Source organism: Telopea speciosissima, chromosome 9, assembly GCF_018873765.1.
Source record: "Telopea speciosissima isolate NSW1024214 ecotype Mountain lineage chromosome 9, Tspe_v1, whole genome shotgun sequence".
In the NCBI taxonomy this organism is placed as follows: domain Eukaryota; kingdom Viridiplantae; phylum Streptophyta; class Magnoliopsida; order Proteales; family Proteaceae; genus Telopea; species Telopea speciosissima.
The window spans coordinates 26,711,182-26,729,732 of NC_057924.1; the positions used below are offsets into that span (position 1 = coordinate 26,711,182).

Genomic DNA, 18,551 nt, shown 5'->3' on the forward strand with positions numbered 1-18,551 from the left:
CGTATAACAAATGGTATAGAGGTTACCTCAAGCCTGTTGGTGCTCCATCCAGAAGGTTGCATCGATAGGATCTCATCTACACACATTGGTGGACGATGAATCTGATTTCTGGCTAGAGGTTGCAAGCTAGTACCACTCCAAGCGTTTATAGTTGAAGGGATTCTCCTATCCTTTCCTTGATTGCAAATCATTTCTCTGGGTGGCCACTTCTTCTCCTCAAGAAAATGGCTATGTCGAATAGGCCCTATCCCTGTGAATGCATTCCTCACATCAAACAGATTTGAAGTCGATGGCTTGTTAACGTCATTTTGGAAGATTATATCATGGTTTGAACTCCTGAACAGTCCCTGGAGATGATCTTTTGTTGATAGAGACATTGGCCTAACAGCAGAATTCTGGTTGAAAGCCCATTCTTGGTGTCTATAAACAGCAGAGAATGGCAAAACAAAGGAAATTAATTAATTAGATCAAAGGAAAACTCATCAATTTTAAAGTGATGTTTCTTTTCTACTTTGATAATTAATGTTTATAACCTTGAGGAGCTGACTTTAAAATCAAATGGGTGTTGGGAGATTGGAGACTTGAATAAACTGTGAACATGAGGAATAGAGAGATTGGAGCTATTATGATTGTCCATCCTGTAGTGTTGATGATGAGGACCCATCCTTTGATAGAACATGTCAGGAAAGTGATCTAGTCCTTGCATTGCCCTATTTGTGTGAGATAAAACTGGAAAGAAAATACAAAATTTTGTTATTTTTTTGTGCCTTGAATGAGTACTCAAAAACTTTGAAGGATTCTACACAAAGATAAGATTACATTATTTACAAAAATTACCTTGACCAGACTCATCTAGTTTCTTACTTCTATACATCTGATGAGGCAAATGAAACTATATATCAGACATTAAGAATGGAATCTAAAAGGGGGCTAGTTATCTTATTCTCTTTTATATGTTACCTGTAAGTGGCTTTTAACATGGGCAATGCTAAGCCCTCTCACATTCATCATCTGAAGAACTAACTTAGGAGTTGCTCCTGCATCCATCAAAAGAAAATTAAAGTTATTGAGACTGGGTTTTTGTTTGATTTGCAGGTGATTCTAAAACAAGAAATTTGAGTTTTCAGCCTAAAATTTGTTCTTAGTTTGTTCCAATCCATTTGGCAAGTTTAAACCATATCCTCTTGCACTTGGCAAAAATAATACTTCTATAACGTTTTTTAGGCTTCGATTGGTTGCAAGTGGGGAATTAAAGGGAAGGGAAGGAAAATTTTCATACTTAAAAAAGAAACTTTTGTAATTATTACTCTTATGTGATTATATGACTAACTCCAAACTATACCATATTTGGTTATTAATTAAATTTTACTTTACTTTGCATCTAATTCCCTTTGGTTTAAAAAGTAAAATAAAAATTAAATGTAAAATATATTATTACTAAATATGGTAAAAAATTTAAGTAGTTTATATAATCACATAGGATAATGATTACAAAAGTTTCTATTTTAGTTTTGAAAATTTTCACTTCCTTTCCCTTAATTTCCCTTGCAACCAAACGTAGCCTAAGTTGTTTAATTAAGAAAAAAGGAAATAAGAGTATTCAAGGGCCACTTGTTTTTTGGGATTTTTATCCTCCCAAGTACGTGTGGAGTACACCTCACTTGAGAATCCAACCGTATACCCAATACCTGAGAAGATATAAAGACGTCACTGCCCATGTTTTAACAGTTGTATCCTCAAGTGTGGTGCGCTAGTGCACCACATTTGAGAGGATAAAAATCTAATTTTTCGAGATGCATTTCTAGTCCTCCATCACATGGTTTAACTCATGTATTGTCATGTGGCAAATAGTAAGAGCATTATACTTCATTAGGCATAGTGATGAGAAATAAAACTAAACAAAAAAAAAAAAAAAAACCCCTCACTTTTCTAGAATATCTTTTTCCTTCTGCCAAACGTTTAAAGGCTCCCTTTGTTTCCAGGAAGAGCCATGTAAAATGAAAATTTTCAAGTAAATCTGATCTTTTGTACTGATTTTCCTGAAGATTTTCTAATTACATAGATTTTACCTAGAAACAAACGGAACCCAAAAGGAAAAAAAGAAAAATTAAAGTCTAATATTTATGCATGAAACTTACTCTCTTGCCCACCAAGCTTTTCAACAGCTTGAACAAAAGCAAGATGGAGATCAGGAGTCCAACGGAGCCTTGGCATTTTTGACCGTACGTATTGTCTAGCAGTAGTTGTCCCCTCACTCCCTTCCCCAGTGTTATTGTTCTTTAGTGAATTACCACTAGTGGCTGCCTCAGCCTCATCTTCTTCCTCCCTATCAGTGGCAGCAATATCAACAGCAGAACTGTCCTCCTCTTCCTCACTGATGGCTTCTTCATTTAAATCAAAGGGTGATGACCACTTTTCGGACGATGCAGGAGATGTGTTTCGGGCTTGAGAATCATTTGCATTGCTTTTCTCTCCATCACAAACTTCTTTTCCCTCATCCATATCTACTCCTTTTCCCTTTAAATTACTTCCCACTTTGATGAACTTCCATAGTTGCTATCTCACTAGTGGGAATGTTTTAAAAAGGAAATGGGGAGGGAAACCATTAGAAATGCAAAGAAATCTAATGAAAGAAAAAATAAGATATATGAAATGAGAATGGAATGAGTGCATAATTGTTTAAGAATGAACTGAATAATATACAAGTTGAGGGTCATTCATCAATTTAAATAGTACATGATGTTTTGATGTAAACATATTTCCTAACAACTAATTAAATATCATTAGGGAAAGACTGCAGACACCACCCACATACCCCAAGCTAGCACCTGTTGTGTCTATCTCTCTCTTCTCCCTTTGAAATGACTCCACTGTCCCTTCTGTATGATGCTCCATCCTACACCCCCAGTGGTGCCACCCACTAGCTTAACGCACGTGGACGGTGTGCCAATCCCTCTCCCATATCATTATCATCCCTATTATCAATATCTAATTATTATTAGTACTATTATTGCAAGGGATATTATCATTATCATTATTATTAGTCAAAATATTATTGTCACTTCACACCTCACAATACACCCATTCTACCACATGGATATATAATGTATCCATTCTGACTGTTGGCTAGAGAGGACATGATCTAGATCAGTCACATGTCAATTAACTTTTCCACCAGTTAAAGGTATTCTCAAAGGTATTGGAGCCTTGTACGTCAGGAGTTAGGCAATGTTTCATCTCCCTTCTCCCATTGCATCTCACCCATTAATGACTTCGTTCTTGGAAGAAGCATGAACCTTCTGCTTCAAGTTCGAGGACTTCAACATTTGATGGAGATTTTTTGGGCCTATCCCCCTTCAAGTTGGTTGAAGCTCAATGTCGAAGGTTGTTCCTTAGGAAGTCCAGGTAGATTGGGTGCAGGTGGAGTTTTTTGCAATGAAAGTGCCCAAATGGTCTTTTCCTTTAGAAAATTCTTGGGATTATGACAAACTTTGAGGCTGAATTTCAAACTCTAAATTTGGGTTTGGAGCACACAAGAGATCAAGGTTTTTCTAACATATGGATCGAATGTGACTCTGTGGTGGTGTTGCTTCTAGTGTCCCATAATAAAGTTCACTGGTTTGTTTGGCAGCATTAGTGTGCCCTTTAGTTGTTCCTAGAATCAATTGAATGGAAAATTACTCACTGCTATCGTAAAACCAACCTTGTAGCTAACTTCTTAGCGAAATCAGTAACAGGACTTCAAGTTTCTTCATTGATGGTGCCCCTTCCTCCCTCGGTTCATGATGATCTTTTGTTGGATGCTCAATGTAGACCGAGGTTTCAGATGTTTTTACCCTAATTCTGTTTGAGTTTTTTTTGGCCTTTTTTTTTCCTTATTGATGGCATTGCTAAAGGTGGGGATATAATTTCGCTCTTTCCTTGTTGTGTTTGGCTTTAGCCCCTTTTCTTGTACTCTATTTCTCCCCCCTTTTTTTCAATACAATTGACCTTTTATTAAAAAAAAAGCTGGTATTGGGTAATAGCGTTACAAGCATTGTGCTTGGATTGGATAATTTTTGAACTGCTGAGTAGATTTCTAAAGACTTATTTACTTTATTTCTAGTTGTTGTATATTATTTCTTTCTTTTCTTGTAATTAAAACTTCTCCAGTTGATGTCTCAGAGCACTTTGCCTATTGTAAGTTAGCGATTCTCGTGGCTCCATCTCCAGTTTGGGGGTGCTAGGCTCGACTCTGAATTAGGCTCCCGAACTCTAGCCATTCCTTCTATGAGCTTTGACACCCAGTTCCCCGATGAGGGCTTAGATCTAGTGGTTGATCTTGGATTATCGGCGGTTAGAGATCACCTTGGTGTTATTGAGAGTGCTTGATTAATCAACTCCCTCATCCCTTATCAGTGATCTAAGGTTTGCTCGTGTGTGTGAGTTGCTATATAATCCAGGCAGTGATATAACACTGCTTCTCTCCTTCATCGTGTGATTGGTTCTGCTACAGCCTCAATGGCTCCTTCTTCTATTAACGTTGTGGTCTCCCTATTGATCGGGCCCCTCCTCTCCCTCCCTCCCGCCAACAAAGAAAAGTAAGAATGGTCAAATGCGAAGCATGCAACTAGCACTAGTAGAGAAGGTTACCGCCCCTACTTTACTTGCTCATGAGCTGTAGCTTGCTCTCATGCAACTAAGCAAAGGCTGAGCTGATCTCGACCACTCTTTCCCGATGGTCAAGCTGATTCTATTGCTCCGGCTGGTGTTTTTACCATTTGTGTGGTTAGCACTTCTCGTTGTCGCAAGCCTACCAGTCTAGTCGAAATGGCTCCTCTTCAAAATCCTATAGCTTGATGGTGAATGGGAAGTGATTGATTTGAAGAATCTTTAAGCAAGGAGTGGACTTAATTTTGTGATCTCAGAGTTAGCCCTTGTGCCTAATGGTTTTGAGTTTCTTTCTATCCTTATGAATCCTCTTTGGATTTACGTTATAGCTTTTCAATTGTACGGGTAGGCCATTGTTTTTGTTGTGGAGTTTTCTCTATCATTTTCTTTTTATTTTTTTTTCCTTTTCTTTCTTATGCATTATTCTTTCCTACAATTTTGGGGGAAAGAATTCTTGGGCTCCGTTAAACATATTAATCATTCACCAAAAAAAATTAGCCATAGGATCAGTAGGGGTATAGTCTTGAGATCTAGGATTTTTACTCTTTAAATATGTAAGGCCTAAACAAGCTTAGGCAGTTGATTAATTATTGAATTAATAATTGTGCCTTTGTGTGCTTTGATGTCTTGAAGAGCTTCTCCTTTGAGCTTTGAAGAGATGATCATATTTCTGTCTCCTTTATGAGTTTTGTTCTAGTTTTTTTATTCCATCATTTAGTATTAATTCACATTGGAGATCTATTTTGGTACCCAAGTGAATAGGTGGCCACACAACTCCAATAGAGGTTTTCAGTCTCAGAGAAGAGAATTAACGCAACCTAGAATAATGAAACCCAAATCCAATTAAGTATATACACAAGTGCACCCCTTAAGGAGTTTAGCCTGTATTCGGGCCCAAGCCCATTTGATCCACTTGAACCAAGGCCAAGAGGGAACTAAGCACCAAGTGGCTAGGCCACTTTTCATCCCAACAGCCTAGCCCCATTCATAAGTGGCTTAGAGCTAGTAGTGGAATCCTAGTCTATGTCTGTTGGTCTTCTCCTTGCTACACTTCATCCTATGAGTACTATCTTGGTTTTCTACAAATTCTATCTTGAGTCTCTTCAAAGGAGGTCTTGGAAATCTCAACTTCATCATAGAGAGTTGCTTCAATATATAGAAGATTACACCAATACATGGGAACTAGATTCTATGTGATGGCATATAATGTTGGTTCAACCCACTAGATAGTGGATTGTCTTTGTTTGAAAAGTCATTTTCTTTTCTTAGCAAGTTGTGTAGTGGTTTAATCTCAACCATTGAATCACATTGCTAATGGATGGTCAATATATCGTAGGAGGTTTTAGGTTTTAGCTTTGTTTTTCTTATTACAGGCTTACCTATCTTGTTTGTAAGGGAAGTTGAGTTTTGATGAATGAAAATCATTGTTGGTCCATTGAGTAGACACTTGAACCATGATGAGTTCTTCATAGAAATCAAGCTAAGTTTCTCCCTTCCTTGTCTTTGTTAGAAAAGTTATTTTCTTTTCTTAGCAATTTGTGTAGTGGTTAAATCTCAAACATTCAATCACATTATTAATATATGGTCAAGATATCGTAGGAGTCTTTGGGGTTTAGCTTTGTTTTGCCTATAAAAGGCATACCTATCTTGTTTGTAAGGGAAGTTGAGTTTTGATGAATGAAAATCATTGTTGCTCCATTGAATAGACACTTAAACCATGATGAGTTATCCATAGAAACTAAGTTGAGTTTCTCCCTTTCTTGAAGAGTTGGGCTTTCATTCAGTTTTGAAGAGTTGTACCTCCAGCAACCTTGAAGAGTTGATAAGTCTTCCTCCACCAAAGGACCTAGAAGAGTACTTTCCTGGAGTTACTATCATCCCTACCTATCCCCTACTTTTTCCTCTCATTTTATGATATTTTTGCTACATCTATTTCATCCTTTTAAATCCAAATCTGAGCTCATAAAATCCCCTTTTCATTTCTATATTGCACACCAAGTTTGGGAACTCATTGTATAAGTTTTCTAGATTTGGATCTGTGCAGTGACTTCCACTTCACAAGCCATTATCACATTCTTCTACCCAAAATCTGTGAAAACCTATAGAACCAAAGTTGTAGAACTTTCTGTATCTTAAATCTCCAACTAGAATCACTCCAGACCGAGTTGTGAGTTAAGAGTTATCATCATTTTACTGATAGAGTGTGAATCTGTCCTTTTAGCTTGTTTGTAGTTGAGTAGTGCTCACTCTCCCGATCTGTTGGTTTTAGTAGCCTCTCAAGAGGCCTATATTAAGAATGTGCAGCTCCGACAACAAGTTGTTGAATCGACTCAAGCAATGGAGGTAATAAAAACTACTACATGATGTAGCCCAACTGAGGTGTTTCTAAGGATGGGATTTGGGTATGAGAATCAAAATCCTTGAGTTTACAGGATCTATCCCACCAGAAGAGTAGGTGGATTAGATCATCACTATCAATGATATATTTGATTTTAGATAAGTACTCAAGATTATTGTAAGCTCTACAATAAGACGGTGGCATGGTGTAGATGTGAGAACCAATTGTATCGAAATGCCAACAAAGCCTCAATCATTAGTTGGAAAAAGATTGAAGAATAGCTATGAAAAGAATTCTTGCTTTATAACTACAAGTAGAATCTCTATCAAGAATTCAAGGGCCGCTTGAGGCAAGGATCAACATGTGCACACAATCACAAAAGCAAAACCTAGTCAACCTCTCATCTAACCCAATTGACCACCTAGTTGACCCTCAACCAATTCGATTGACCATCCACATGTCCCCTTGGATGGGAGATCCTATGATAAGGCAGCAAAGAAGCCTGAGAAGGATCCCTTATAGAAGCCCAATAGGTATTGCTACACCCTCTATTCAATGCCCCAATAGTTGGATCCACATGTTGAAGTGAACAAAACATCCACCAAGTCCATCGAATGTGAGATTAACTCTATGAACAAAATGGACAAGGAGAAAACCTTCTCCTTATTCCTCCTTCGCTTTGAAGGAATCCAGTTTTCATGTTGGATCCCTCCCAATCTGGTACTTAGGGCCTTCCTTTAACATCCACTAGATTATATGTCTACGATCATAATTCCATTCTTGACATCCTACAGAAAAACCTTTAGCTATGGAAAGTAAATCTCCTCTCCGATACAAGCAGACTGGAACTAATTAAAATCATCTTACATAGTTTTTATATACTTACTTGATTGGAGTTTTGATTTCCCCGGTCTATCACTCAAAAGGTGGAATCTACTTGAACCCCTTCCTACAGAAAGGCTCTAAGAACAACATATTTCTCCACTGCTCTAGTTGGTCTTCTATGTGTCTTTCCAAGGAAGAGAGGGTTGTAACCGTGAAATTGAGGACATGAACAAGGCTGTTATTCTCAAGCTGATCTAAAAATTGTCTTCCAAGGTGAGAAGCATATGGGTTGACTAGGTCAATTCTTGGTATTTGAGGAGAGATTTTTTTTTTTTTTTTTTTGGTAATGAGGAGAGATTCCATATCGATAGTTCAGTACTCCTTAGACTCCTCCTAGGCGTGGAAACATATTCTTAAGCTTAGGCACATTGTTGTTGATGTTATCCAGTATAACATTGATGATAACACTAATACCTTCTTACAGTTAGATATCTAGCATCCCCAAGGAATCATGATCCACTCCAATGGAGACAGGATTAGTTCTGATGCTAGCTAGATCTGACAGACTCGAATCTGTTACAGTAATCATCTTTAATGAGGCTTGGGATCCAAGCCCAAGCTCCTCCCTTGCTATTGTTAGATGCTTGGTATTTCTTCATTAGTATTCCTCGTATGCCTAGAGGGAGCGATGATAGGTTTACATGGACTGTCATGAGTTTAAGCTCCTTTACCCCCTCTTCGGCTTGGAATCTAGTGTAGACTCATTCCCCTAAGGTTCATTTGCCAGTCCATTTTGGTTTTCAGGTTACATTCTCTAGCACAAATTCAATTCATAGAGGATCCTCTCTAACTCTCCCCACACTGTCTTTCTTGCTGGAGAAAAGGATTATTTTGTTTTCTACTTGTTGCCTATGCTATCTTTTTTTTACTATTCCTTCTCTGTCGTTGTCTGGGAAGGCCTCATTCAAAAATACACCCAATCCAAGCGTCGGATCCTTCCCTTTGAGAGTAAATGGTAGTGGATAAAATGTTATGTCAGTGGGAATTCTATTGTGAAGTTTAGGGGAAACTCATCTCTATGTTGTAGTCTAACACATTTGGAGGGAGGGATACCTTAGACGATGGACATCCAAATCCAAAACTATTGCCTAGATTTGGAAAGCCATATCTTTCAAAATTTCATGTAAGCTTGGATCCTTTCCGACCCCTTGATAGAGTCTCCTAGGAATAGACACATTGTAGCATGTTGGAATATCTCCCTTCCCTTTCCTACGGAGTAGTTCATTGATGTAACTTTCCTTTTCCTTCTTGCTGCTTCCTTGTTTTGGGGTGTTATTATGTATCTCCTGAGATATTTTGAAGATAAGATTGTATTCAACCAAACAAAAATGGAGAAGACAATGAATAGTTACAGTGTCACAAGAGTTGTTGTAGTTTGTGATGGTGTATAGTGCATACACACCTCATTCGATTGGCACTTATAGCAAGATTGATGATCCATATTTAGAGATATCTACCTTCTCATCTCATCGTCAACTTATCAAAGCCATGATGCCAACAATGGACCATATTTGATCGTATCTATCTCATAGTTGTCATGATGATCCTATCAAAAACTATAATGCAAATCTTTTGCATAAAATGGGATTCACAAATGGATATATTGTTTGATCCCTTTTGATCCTAGCATAAATGAACATTTGATGATGTGAATAAGAATTTAAGACGAATTCTTTTGAACCTAGGGGGAGTGATGCAATCCTAGATCACATTGAGGAGGCTATAGAGTCCCAAATAGTGCATCCCAAGGAGCTTTGACATTCAGGCCATGACAATGCATGACTTCAGAAGCACCAAACAACTTCAAAAGATGTCGCAGCTTAACCCATGCGACCAACCTAATTAATTGATTGCCCAACCTAGCTGGTCAACCAGACCAAGTTCTCATAGTTCACCTTGATATTTTTCTGTGAGAAAATCTTCCTTATTTGGTGCCTATTTGATCTCAAACACGCTAGAGCCTTCTTATCTTTTTATTTGCACATGTTTATTGTGATGTTTTCTTATTTCCTTTATTACTAACTACCTTATATGTTTCTTTCTTTTGTAGTAATTGAATTCAGCCATAAGATTAGTAGGAGTAGAGGCTAGAGATCTAGTGTTTTTACACTTTAAAATGTGTAAGGGCTAAACAAGCTTAGGTGGTTGATTAATTGAATTACTACAACTTTATGTGCATTGAAGCCTTAAAGAGCTCACCCTATTCTTTCTCCATTCTAAGTTTTGTTCTGTTTTTGTTTGTTTCCATCAAATAACCAAACAGCACGGGTGTTACTGAAAAATAAAGGCGATAAAGAAAACGATAAAGGAAGGAAATAGAAACATATGCATCCCTCTAAAACCTAATCGAATTAATTTCATTGTCTTTCATTTCCTCATGCAAAAGTTTATGTATTGAGCATTATTATACAATTGGAAACATAGTGCCAAAACTCGAACTTGCCAAGTTGTTAATGTTTTTTAAAGACTTGTTAATCATATTTTTTTGATAAATAAACTAGTTTCCAAACCATAGAAGTTTTCTATCTTTTGTGTCAGAATTCATGACGTTCTAGATGGATCATCGGCTACTTGATATCTTCTCTATCAATTCTTTACATTCCACTATTAGCATGGAATATAAGGTACCATCCATATCATTAGCCCATCATTATTTATTCCCATTGGATGTGGTAGTTCAACTTAACAAGGATTACTTCTGTAATACAATAATAATTTAGTGTCATAGGCTTAGGTACAAGACCAACACTGTTGAGGGATCATAATATCATTGAACCCCATTTTTTAGTATTTATGGTTTCTGTAGGATCGAATGCAATCCAAGAGCGGTGAATTGTGTTGTGACCAAATAAAACAAAATATAACTAAATAGACGTAAACCCCAAACTAATCCTAGCAACATCACGCAATGTTATACGATAGACAACAAATAACAAAAAATAAAGGAAATGTCATGTAGGATATTCCCTATTGCTTGATCTAGACTACTTGCAAGAGAGAGAAAGAGAAAGAGGCAATCAAGAACACAAGGATTTAGAGTGGTTCGGACCAATCTATCCTACGTCCACTACTTTGATCACGGACTAAGGATTTCTGCACTAACTGATTCTTTTCCCAGGCAAGAAATAAGTCGTTATATAAACTCAACCACTCTTTCAGGTTGAACACCTAGACAACTTTGGCTAAAGATTTTCACCTTGATAACTATAAGCCTTTAAGCACACTTTGATCAATACAAGATGCTTCTCTCATTACAACTTGAATACGTTGTAGCACAGTTTCTTCAGCCCTTCTCAAGATGATCAAGCACTAAAGCACACAACAGTAATAACACTTTCTCAAAATGTTGGTGTCAATGAAGCACAAAAGCTTTCTTCAAAGGAATGACCGAATTAAGCACTTTGCTCTAGCTATATGTTATTGATAGATTGATACATGACATCAAGTGACTCCATACTTTTATAGGCAAATGAACTAATCTTTAGGGTCAAGCTTAGGTCCTCTTTTGAACATTTGAAATCCACTTTCGTTTCAAAGAAAAACTAGCTATAGGAAAACCACTATAACTTCAAAACAGTTAGAAGCATTAATCCATTTTAATCTCCAATATGCAACATAAGATTTCTGAGAAAAACTAGTTGTTGGAGTTCCTCAACATCAGTGAAGATGTTTAAGAGTTTCACTAAAGTGATTAGAGTCCAAATGATCATTAATATTAAGTCAAAGACCTTTTAAATTCTTGACCACACAACATTAAACACTATTGCAATAAAGACCACACGACAGTCATGGAAACCGTGGTTGCAGGGACTTAAGATGGTCATTCTTGGACATGTACAAGAGCTAGTCACAGAAGACTGTGCCATCGTGTGTCTGAGAATACTTAATCTCATAACTCTCGGACATTCACAGAAGATCACATAGGAGACCACAATGATTGTGAACAAACAATTAGATTTAAAGCCTTGATTGTCTATGAGTTCAAACATAGAATATTTTGGATTTGCCAACTAAGCTCAGCCGTATGTCCCTGTTCACGAAAGACCGTGGACAACAGAGATAGACTTCTTTCTAAGTCAAACCACTTAGTTTCTTGATTTTTCCCTTAAGGTCCTTTTTTATGTCACTATCCTGGGCTTATTACATCTTGTTGATCATTTGCATTAGGATTACAAAGATATTGCAATCATATTTAAATCCTAATGGAGTTCCTTGAAAGAATCCTTCCCTTTGATGTAGCTTTCAGCTCATTGATCCTTCAAGTCATGGACCGTTTCCTATACGCGGAAGATCATCTTCAATAGTTCTTCTTTCAATCAACATACCTTGTTCTTCCTTCAACTGTACCTCTTCAGTAGTTTAGGTAATATCTATCTTTTAACACATTTAGCACATACATTTATTCACCCAAACAAACATCACACGATGGTTTTCATATCCAAAACACTAAAGATATAGATAAAATCTTCTCCAATAACATATAACAATCATAACCTTAACTCAACTAAATGGGGTCGGCTACATGGATCTAGAGGCCATGGCAGAAAAAGAAATAAGAGAAGTAGAAAAAAGTAAAAAGTAAAAAGGAGTAAAAGGAAGTAAAAAAAAAATTAAAATTACTTAAGGAAAAAGTCTAAGCAATAGTCAAAGCAGCATCCCAGAAACATCCCCTTACAAGGGGTCGGCTACACGAATCCTTGTCCTCCAAACAACTCTATCTGCGTCATACTAGTTTCTTCTCCAAGAACATAATGATTTTTATATCCAAAACATTTAATATAGAGATATCAATGCACATACTTTTGCTTTTCTTGTATCTTCTCTAAAAAGGTGAGATCATTGATGGCAAAAGATAATAGAGTCATATACAATATCTGTTAGAGAATGGGTTGACGCCTGAGAGGAGAAAAAGGAAAAAGGAAGAAAATTTTCAAAGTTCAACTTCAGGAGTACTCTCATTATGTTGTTGTATTTTTGTATGGGAGGAAATCCATAACTTTATATTTGCTTCACCTTTGCTCCTAGTCATCTGAACTCAAGCACAACCTCTTATACAATTACCTATAGAATAAGATTGCTTGAGTTGGCTTTCGGACCCATACATTGGCACATATTAATATGCTTAATTTGTTTTGGGTGAATCACCAATATATTCAACAAAGCCCTTAAAACAAAGGATCTCTTAGAAGGAAAGCCAAGGACAGAAAAAAAAAAATGAAAATAAATGCCCAATCGATAAACCACCCTAAGGTGGCAAAGAAAGGGGAGCTATGAGCGGATAGGTAAATCCCAACAAGATATCATGAACCTTGGGTGGCTTGCACCTTACCCCTTACCTCAAAATAAATCAATTCCCAAATATGGTGGATAGATTTAAATCGACGAGCACAAATCCTAAGGTTTTTCCATCCAAATATGGTATATGGTAGCCCCAATGCAGTCTTATCAATCGAATCTAAGATGGACTTCCCAATAAAGGTATTTCTCATCACCTCCACTCAACCTCTAGATTCCCAATCCTCCGATTACTGGCCAACATTTACTCAAAATCCCTCCCCAAAGTCTCGAAGAGAAGGGACATCGAAAAAATAGGTGTTGTATATCCTCCAATTCCAATTCATTAGAACAAAAACAACGAGAAGATGGAGAGGGTAGTTGTCTATGTTGTAGGAAAGCTTGAGTTGGGATAGACTTTGTCATTACTCTCCACAATATTAAACTGTGATGAGAGATATGATTCTTGAACTAGATCACCTCATATCAGGGCACTAATTCTGTCAAAGATCTCACCGAATTCCACGCAGATGTAGAGCAGAAGCACTCGGAGTGGGGTGCAGTCCACAACGTACACTAGATCCTCAGATCCCCTAGGTCTCCTACTAATCTCCGCATAGGCTCTACGGCCCTCAAGCATACTAGGAGGAACACCCAACTAAGGCACCAACAACCATCAATGTGTATGGAAGATAACTATGCAAGCCTATCAAAACTTGATAGGTAACGAATGGAATCTCCATAGACAATAAATAGTACTCCTAGGGGTCATATAGAGGTGGAATTACCATCACCTAGCATAGATATGATAACCTGAGATTCCAAATGTCTGTACTTCAGAATCTTACGCCAAGGCCAAGAGGCATCTAGGATATGAGAAACTGTTCAGATAGAGTCGTACTTGATGTATCTAGAATACATCCAGTCAATCCTTAAACTCTTACTTTTCAAAGCCAATTTCCATTTGAACTTCAAGATACCAACAATAACTTCTCTAATTCTTCTCAACCCAAGGCCATCCTCTTGTTTGGGAAGGCACACTAACTCCCAACTGATGGTATGGATTTGTTTTTTATTATATGCACCTTTCCACAAAAAAGGTGCTCATCATGGGTTCCTCTCTAGATGATGGATTGTGGTAGCCCAAAAACGCCCGTCCAATAGATATAGGAATTATGCATGATTGACATTATCTTTCTATTCTTAAGAATCTATAGAAATATTTATTTATTTTTTAGTTATTTACCGCTTTCATTTTTACGAGAAAGACATATGATTCAGGATAGAAAGAAAAAAGATTATTAAAATAAACTTATGCTTGTTGAAGGTGAAGTTTCGCGTTTTCCATTTCCCTTTCCCGAATCAGCATGGAATACAAAGTGGATTCCTCTCTGTCGATTGACATTGCTAGAATAAGGAAAGGCGGATAAAAGATGGGATTGGCGACTGGGTGGGCGGTAGTAAAGCTTTGGGGTCAGGAGCAACCAGCCCCCCTTCAACATCTCTCATAACGTGTTCTACGCTGTTGAGTATTGATCATTATGTCTAAAAAATGATCGAGGCTACAACTGCTCCATATAGGAAAAAAAAACCAACCTTTGTTCGAACCACGCTTAATATCTATTGTTCTATTGTGAAATGGAAGTGAAATAACTAACCGAGACTTCCATAAAAATGCTGTTAAGCGTCTTCTCCAAGATACCTATGTATCTTTTCCCCATTAACTAGACCATACCACAAGATTGTAATAGAAAGTTGCAAATATCATCCAACAAATATCTTAAATCCAATCCTAGTGAAATGGGTGATATTTAGGTGTTTGCGACATTCAAAGGATGCAAAAATTCATACTCGATCATCATGAGTTGAAACTTTCTTTAATGGATGCAAATTCTTTAAAATTTGAAGTGAACGCAGGAAAAAAAAGAAGTATAAAATGAACCCCTAATGAAAGAAAACATCGAATGAGAGTAGTTGAGGTCAAGACTAACATCCATAGTATAGTGCCTGTAGTTGAGCACTTGATGTAGCCAAGCCTTTCTTCTGTCACTCATTCTGTGTAGACTTATAGCTCTGCAAATTTTTGGAAGAAAAACATAAAAAACTATCAATTATGTTTCAGCTATATCTCCCATAACAAGTGGAAATTGCAGAAAAATTCACCTTGCAGATCATTTATATAACAGATTTATCATAAACAGTAATTGAAGGAAAACCTAAATTAAGAAAAAAAAATTAAACTAAAAGTTTAAGTATAAGTGAGTGGATTAGTTCAGGAAAATAGATAAACCATAGTATGCTTTCTGGTAATATCATGAGTAAAATCTTTAAAAAAAAAAAAACCAATCTAAAATGACCTCAATCACATATAAGAAAGAAATCAAATAATGTTCTGCAATTACCCACCATTGATTATAAAGGTAACTCATTTCTTCCTCTATCAGAAAAACAATTAGCAGCTTTAAACATGAAGCCAACAGGTGATCCACTAGGGTTAGTAGATCAAAGAGAAGACAGCTCTTGAACAAGTGATGAACATGAAGAGAGAAAGAGTGGATTGTCTGTGCAAGTCAGGACAGAGAGGAGGATGGTTTTAGGTGAACACAAGAAAAAGAGAGAGAGAGAGGTTAGAAATGGAGTGAAGGGTATTCTCTCTTATGAAGAGACAAGAAAGGTTATTGTTTTCAACCATAGAATTCAAGATTCATGCCTTTAGTCATGGCACATCAGATATTCTTACTTACATCTCTCTTATGGTTTAAAATAACTTCTCATCGATAAATGTTGAAAGATAAGAAAATAAAAAATTATAATAAAGTTTTAATTAATACGAGAGAGGACAATGGTCGGACAGTAAATAATAGTAGTAATTTAATAAAGCTATATATAGAATTGTAGATGCAGAATCTGACGACCCTCTTTGGACTGTTGGAGATCATGTGACTTCGAGCCTCTTTATCTTTCTTTGACAGCTTGTCCATCTCTCTCTCTCTCTCGCCTACCACTCCGTGATTATCTTTAATGGTTGACCACTGTTAAAGACTACACTGATTGCTAGATAGATAAATCTTAGTTATTTAATTCCTAATCTTAGTTAAATCCCACGAAATTTACTGTGAGAATGACAATAGACTTATCTCCTTTTTCATTAAGCAAAACCTAATCACTTCGTAGAATAAGTAAATTGAAGTCCTTCTGCACAGTGGGATGACTTAGCATATTTAAGTGTCAATTGCATATATTCGGATTAGACAACTTACAAATTCTGTTTAGTCGGTAAGCTTCAATTTAATTCTAGATCTGAGTCAGCTTATTGTAGGATTTATGTGTCCATCAAATTCAGTTTATTTTTATTGAACCGTTAATACATTTTGGTTTAATATTATCATATTTGATATAAGTTTTTTGAGCATTATGTGTAGGGGTGTCAAACGGTCAGTTCGGCTTGGTTTTGGTCAAACTGAATCGGTTTTGATCTTGGAATGAGTGAGATCAAAACCAAACCGCTAAGAAATTTTGGTTTTCGAATTTGTGTGGTTTCGATTTATTTCGATTTTTCAATCTCGGATTAATACTAGATTAGATCGGTTTGTTTTCGGGTTTGAACAATAAATCTTACATTCATAATTTGTAGAGAGGAAATATTCGGAAAAAAAAACTCTTTAATTCATCTTTCCCAAGTCAAAACAAGTAAACAACCATGAATAAGATATGTTCATGTTGTAATCCAAACAAAGATGAATAAATTGTAAGGGGAAGAATGGAAGATAACTAATATTTAAATCAATGGATAAATAGAGTTTGTATCGAAATCATTGTTACAAATCATATAATTATTTATCATTAATTGTAAGCGGAAGATACTGAGAAGATAACTAATATTGAAATCACAAAATGAACCCTACTATCAAATCATTTATTTGACAATCCAACTAATTTTGCATAGTGAACAAGGAGGTGATTGGAAAAAGCATTGCTACAAATCAATTTCCCTATTCATTACCTCATACTCATTGATTTGTAATTTTTTGGAATTTCAATCAGGTTCATGATTTTTTGGATCAAATAGAAATCAAAGAGCAACTTAGAAGAGGAGTTTTGACATTTGAGAGGTAAATTTCTATCTCTCGTAGTTTGGTTCCTGTTTTTGATATGGTTTGAATGGTTGGAAGTTCCTAGTAATGAAAATGATGTATTAACTTGATTTAGAATAAAAGAGACGGAACTCCCATAGAGTTCTTGGGGGGAAATGGCAGAACTTCCATTCCTGAATAGGATTTTCTTAAGAACCGGTGAACCAGTTCGACGTAGAAGTCGATTGGTTGCTGCCAAAAGATAAGTGGTCAACCAAACGAAAAGGGCTGTTTTAAAGGGATTACTAAATGGGACTGGTAGGGGATCTTACCTACTAAGCTAGGACCACTTATGAATGGGTCTTATGTATACAAATTATTGTGTAGTGATCCATTTGATCAAAAGAAGTTGGAGAATTTGATGTAGTAATCGTTCAAGTACAGTAGAGATCGACACCCATGTGAGGGAAATTTTATCATATTGGCTATGTTGTTATAGAAACGCATATTTTAACAGTATTTATATGGTTATCATTGCCTCTGAGAGTATTTTGTGTTTTACGTAAAATGATTTGCCTGTTTTATAAATTGCTTACAAATAATGAGAAATGATAGACCTAAGATGAGAATAAAGGTAAAAAAAAAAAAAAAGACTAAAATAGAAGGTTTGTCAATGTCCACCTCAACAAAGGGATAGGAGGGATAATATGGGGTCCATCAATACCCACCCAATCAGTATGGGAGGAATAGTAAGGGTCTCATCAATGTCCACCCCACAATAGAGTTGGGATGGGATAGTATGAACTAGAAGATGAAGTAAGTAAAGTGAAAGAAAGGAAACTTATAGATCCAAGAAAATAAATGAAAAGAAAAGAAATGGGAATAAAGAATAGTAAAGTCTATATGATTGCTATCCCTTTCCAATAGGGGTTTAGGTATTGGATGAGGTACATAGAGATTAGGGCATGATCCTCCCTAGTGCTACGGTGAACAGAATCAAGAGCAGATCATGTGCTTATAAAGATATATGCCCTACCTAGTGCTACGGTGACTTGAACCAGGAGCAAACTCTCCCTTATATACATAGAGATGGATCCTCCACAGTGCTGCAGTTACTGGAATCAGGAGCAGATCCTGTTTTACAGACTGTTGTATCTTCACTCTTATACATTGCAAGTGGTAGTTCACACATATGACCAGAGGACTAGATATCTAATACATTTTCAATTGATCATGTTTTCACATAAATGATCAGAGATAGATTATCAATATAGATTTATTGTTTCGTGAAAAGAAGAATGGTTTTGACATGTTTGCCTCACATATGCATG

The 18,551-nt window shown here is 36.5% G+C and overlaps 1 protein-coding gene across 1 annotated transcript; it reads right to left on the reverse strand.

Annotated features, from left to right (window-relative positions):
• Positions 1 to 628: 628 nt before the first annotated feature.
• LOC122638794 (protein PHOSPHATE STARVATION RESPONSE 1-like) lies at positions 629 to 2,550 on the reverse strand (the record flags this gene model as incomplete). The annotated part of the gene is made up of 4 exons (XM_043831643.1): positions 2,139 to 2,550; positions 961 to 1,037; positions 838 to 874; positions 629 to 729 (listed from the first exon to the last, which is right to left on the reverse strand). Coding segments are annotated over exons 1-4 (579 nt in total), but the record flags the coding sequence as incomplete, so codon positions are not given.
• Between the last annotated feature and the right edge of the window lie 16,001 nt (positions 2,551 to 18,551).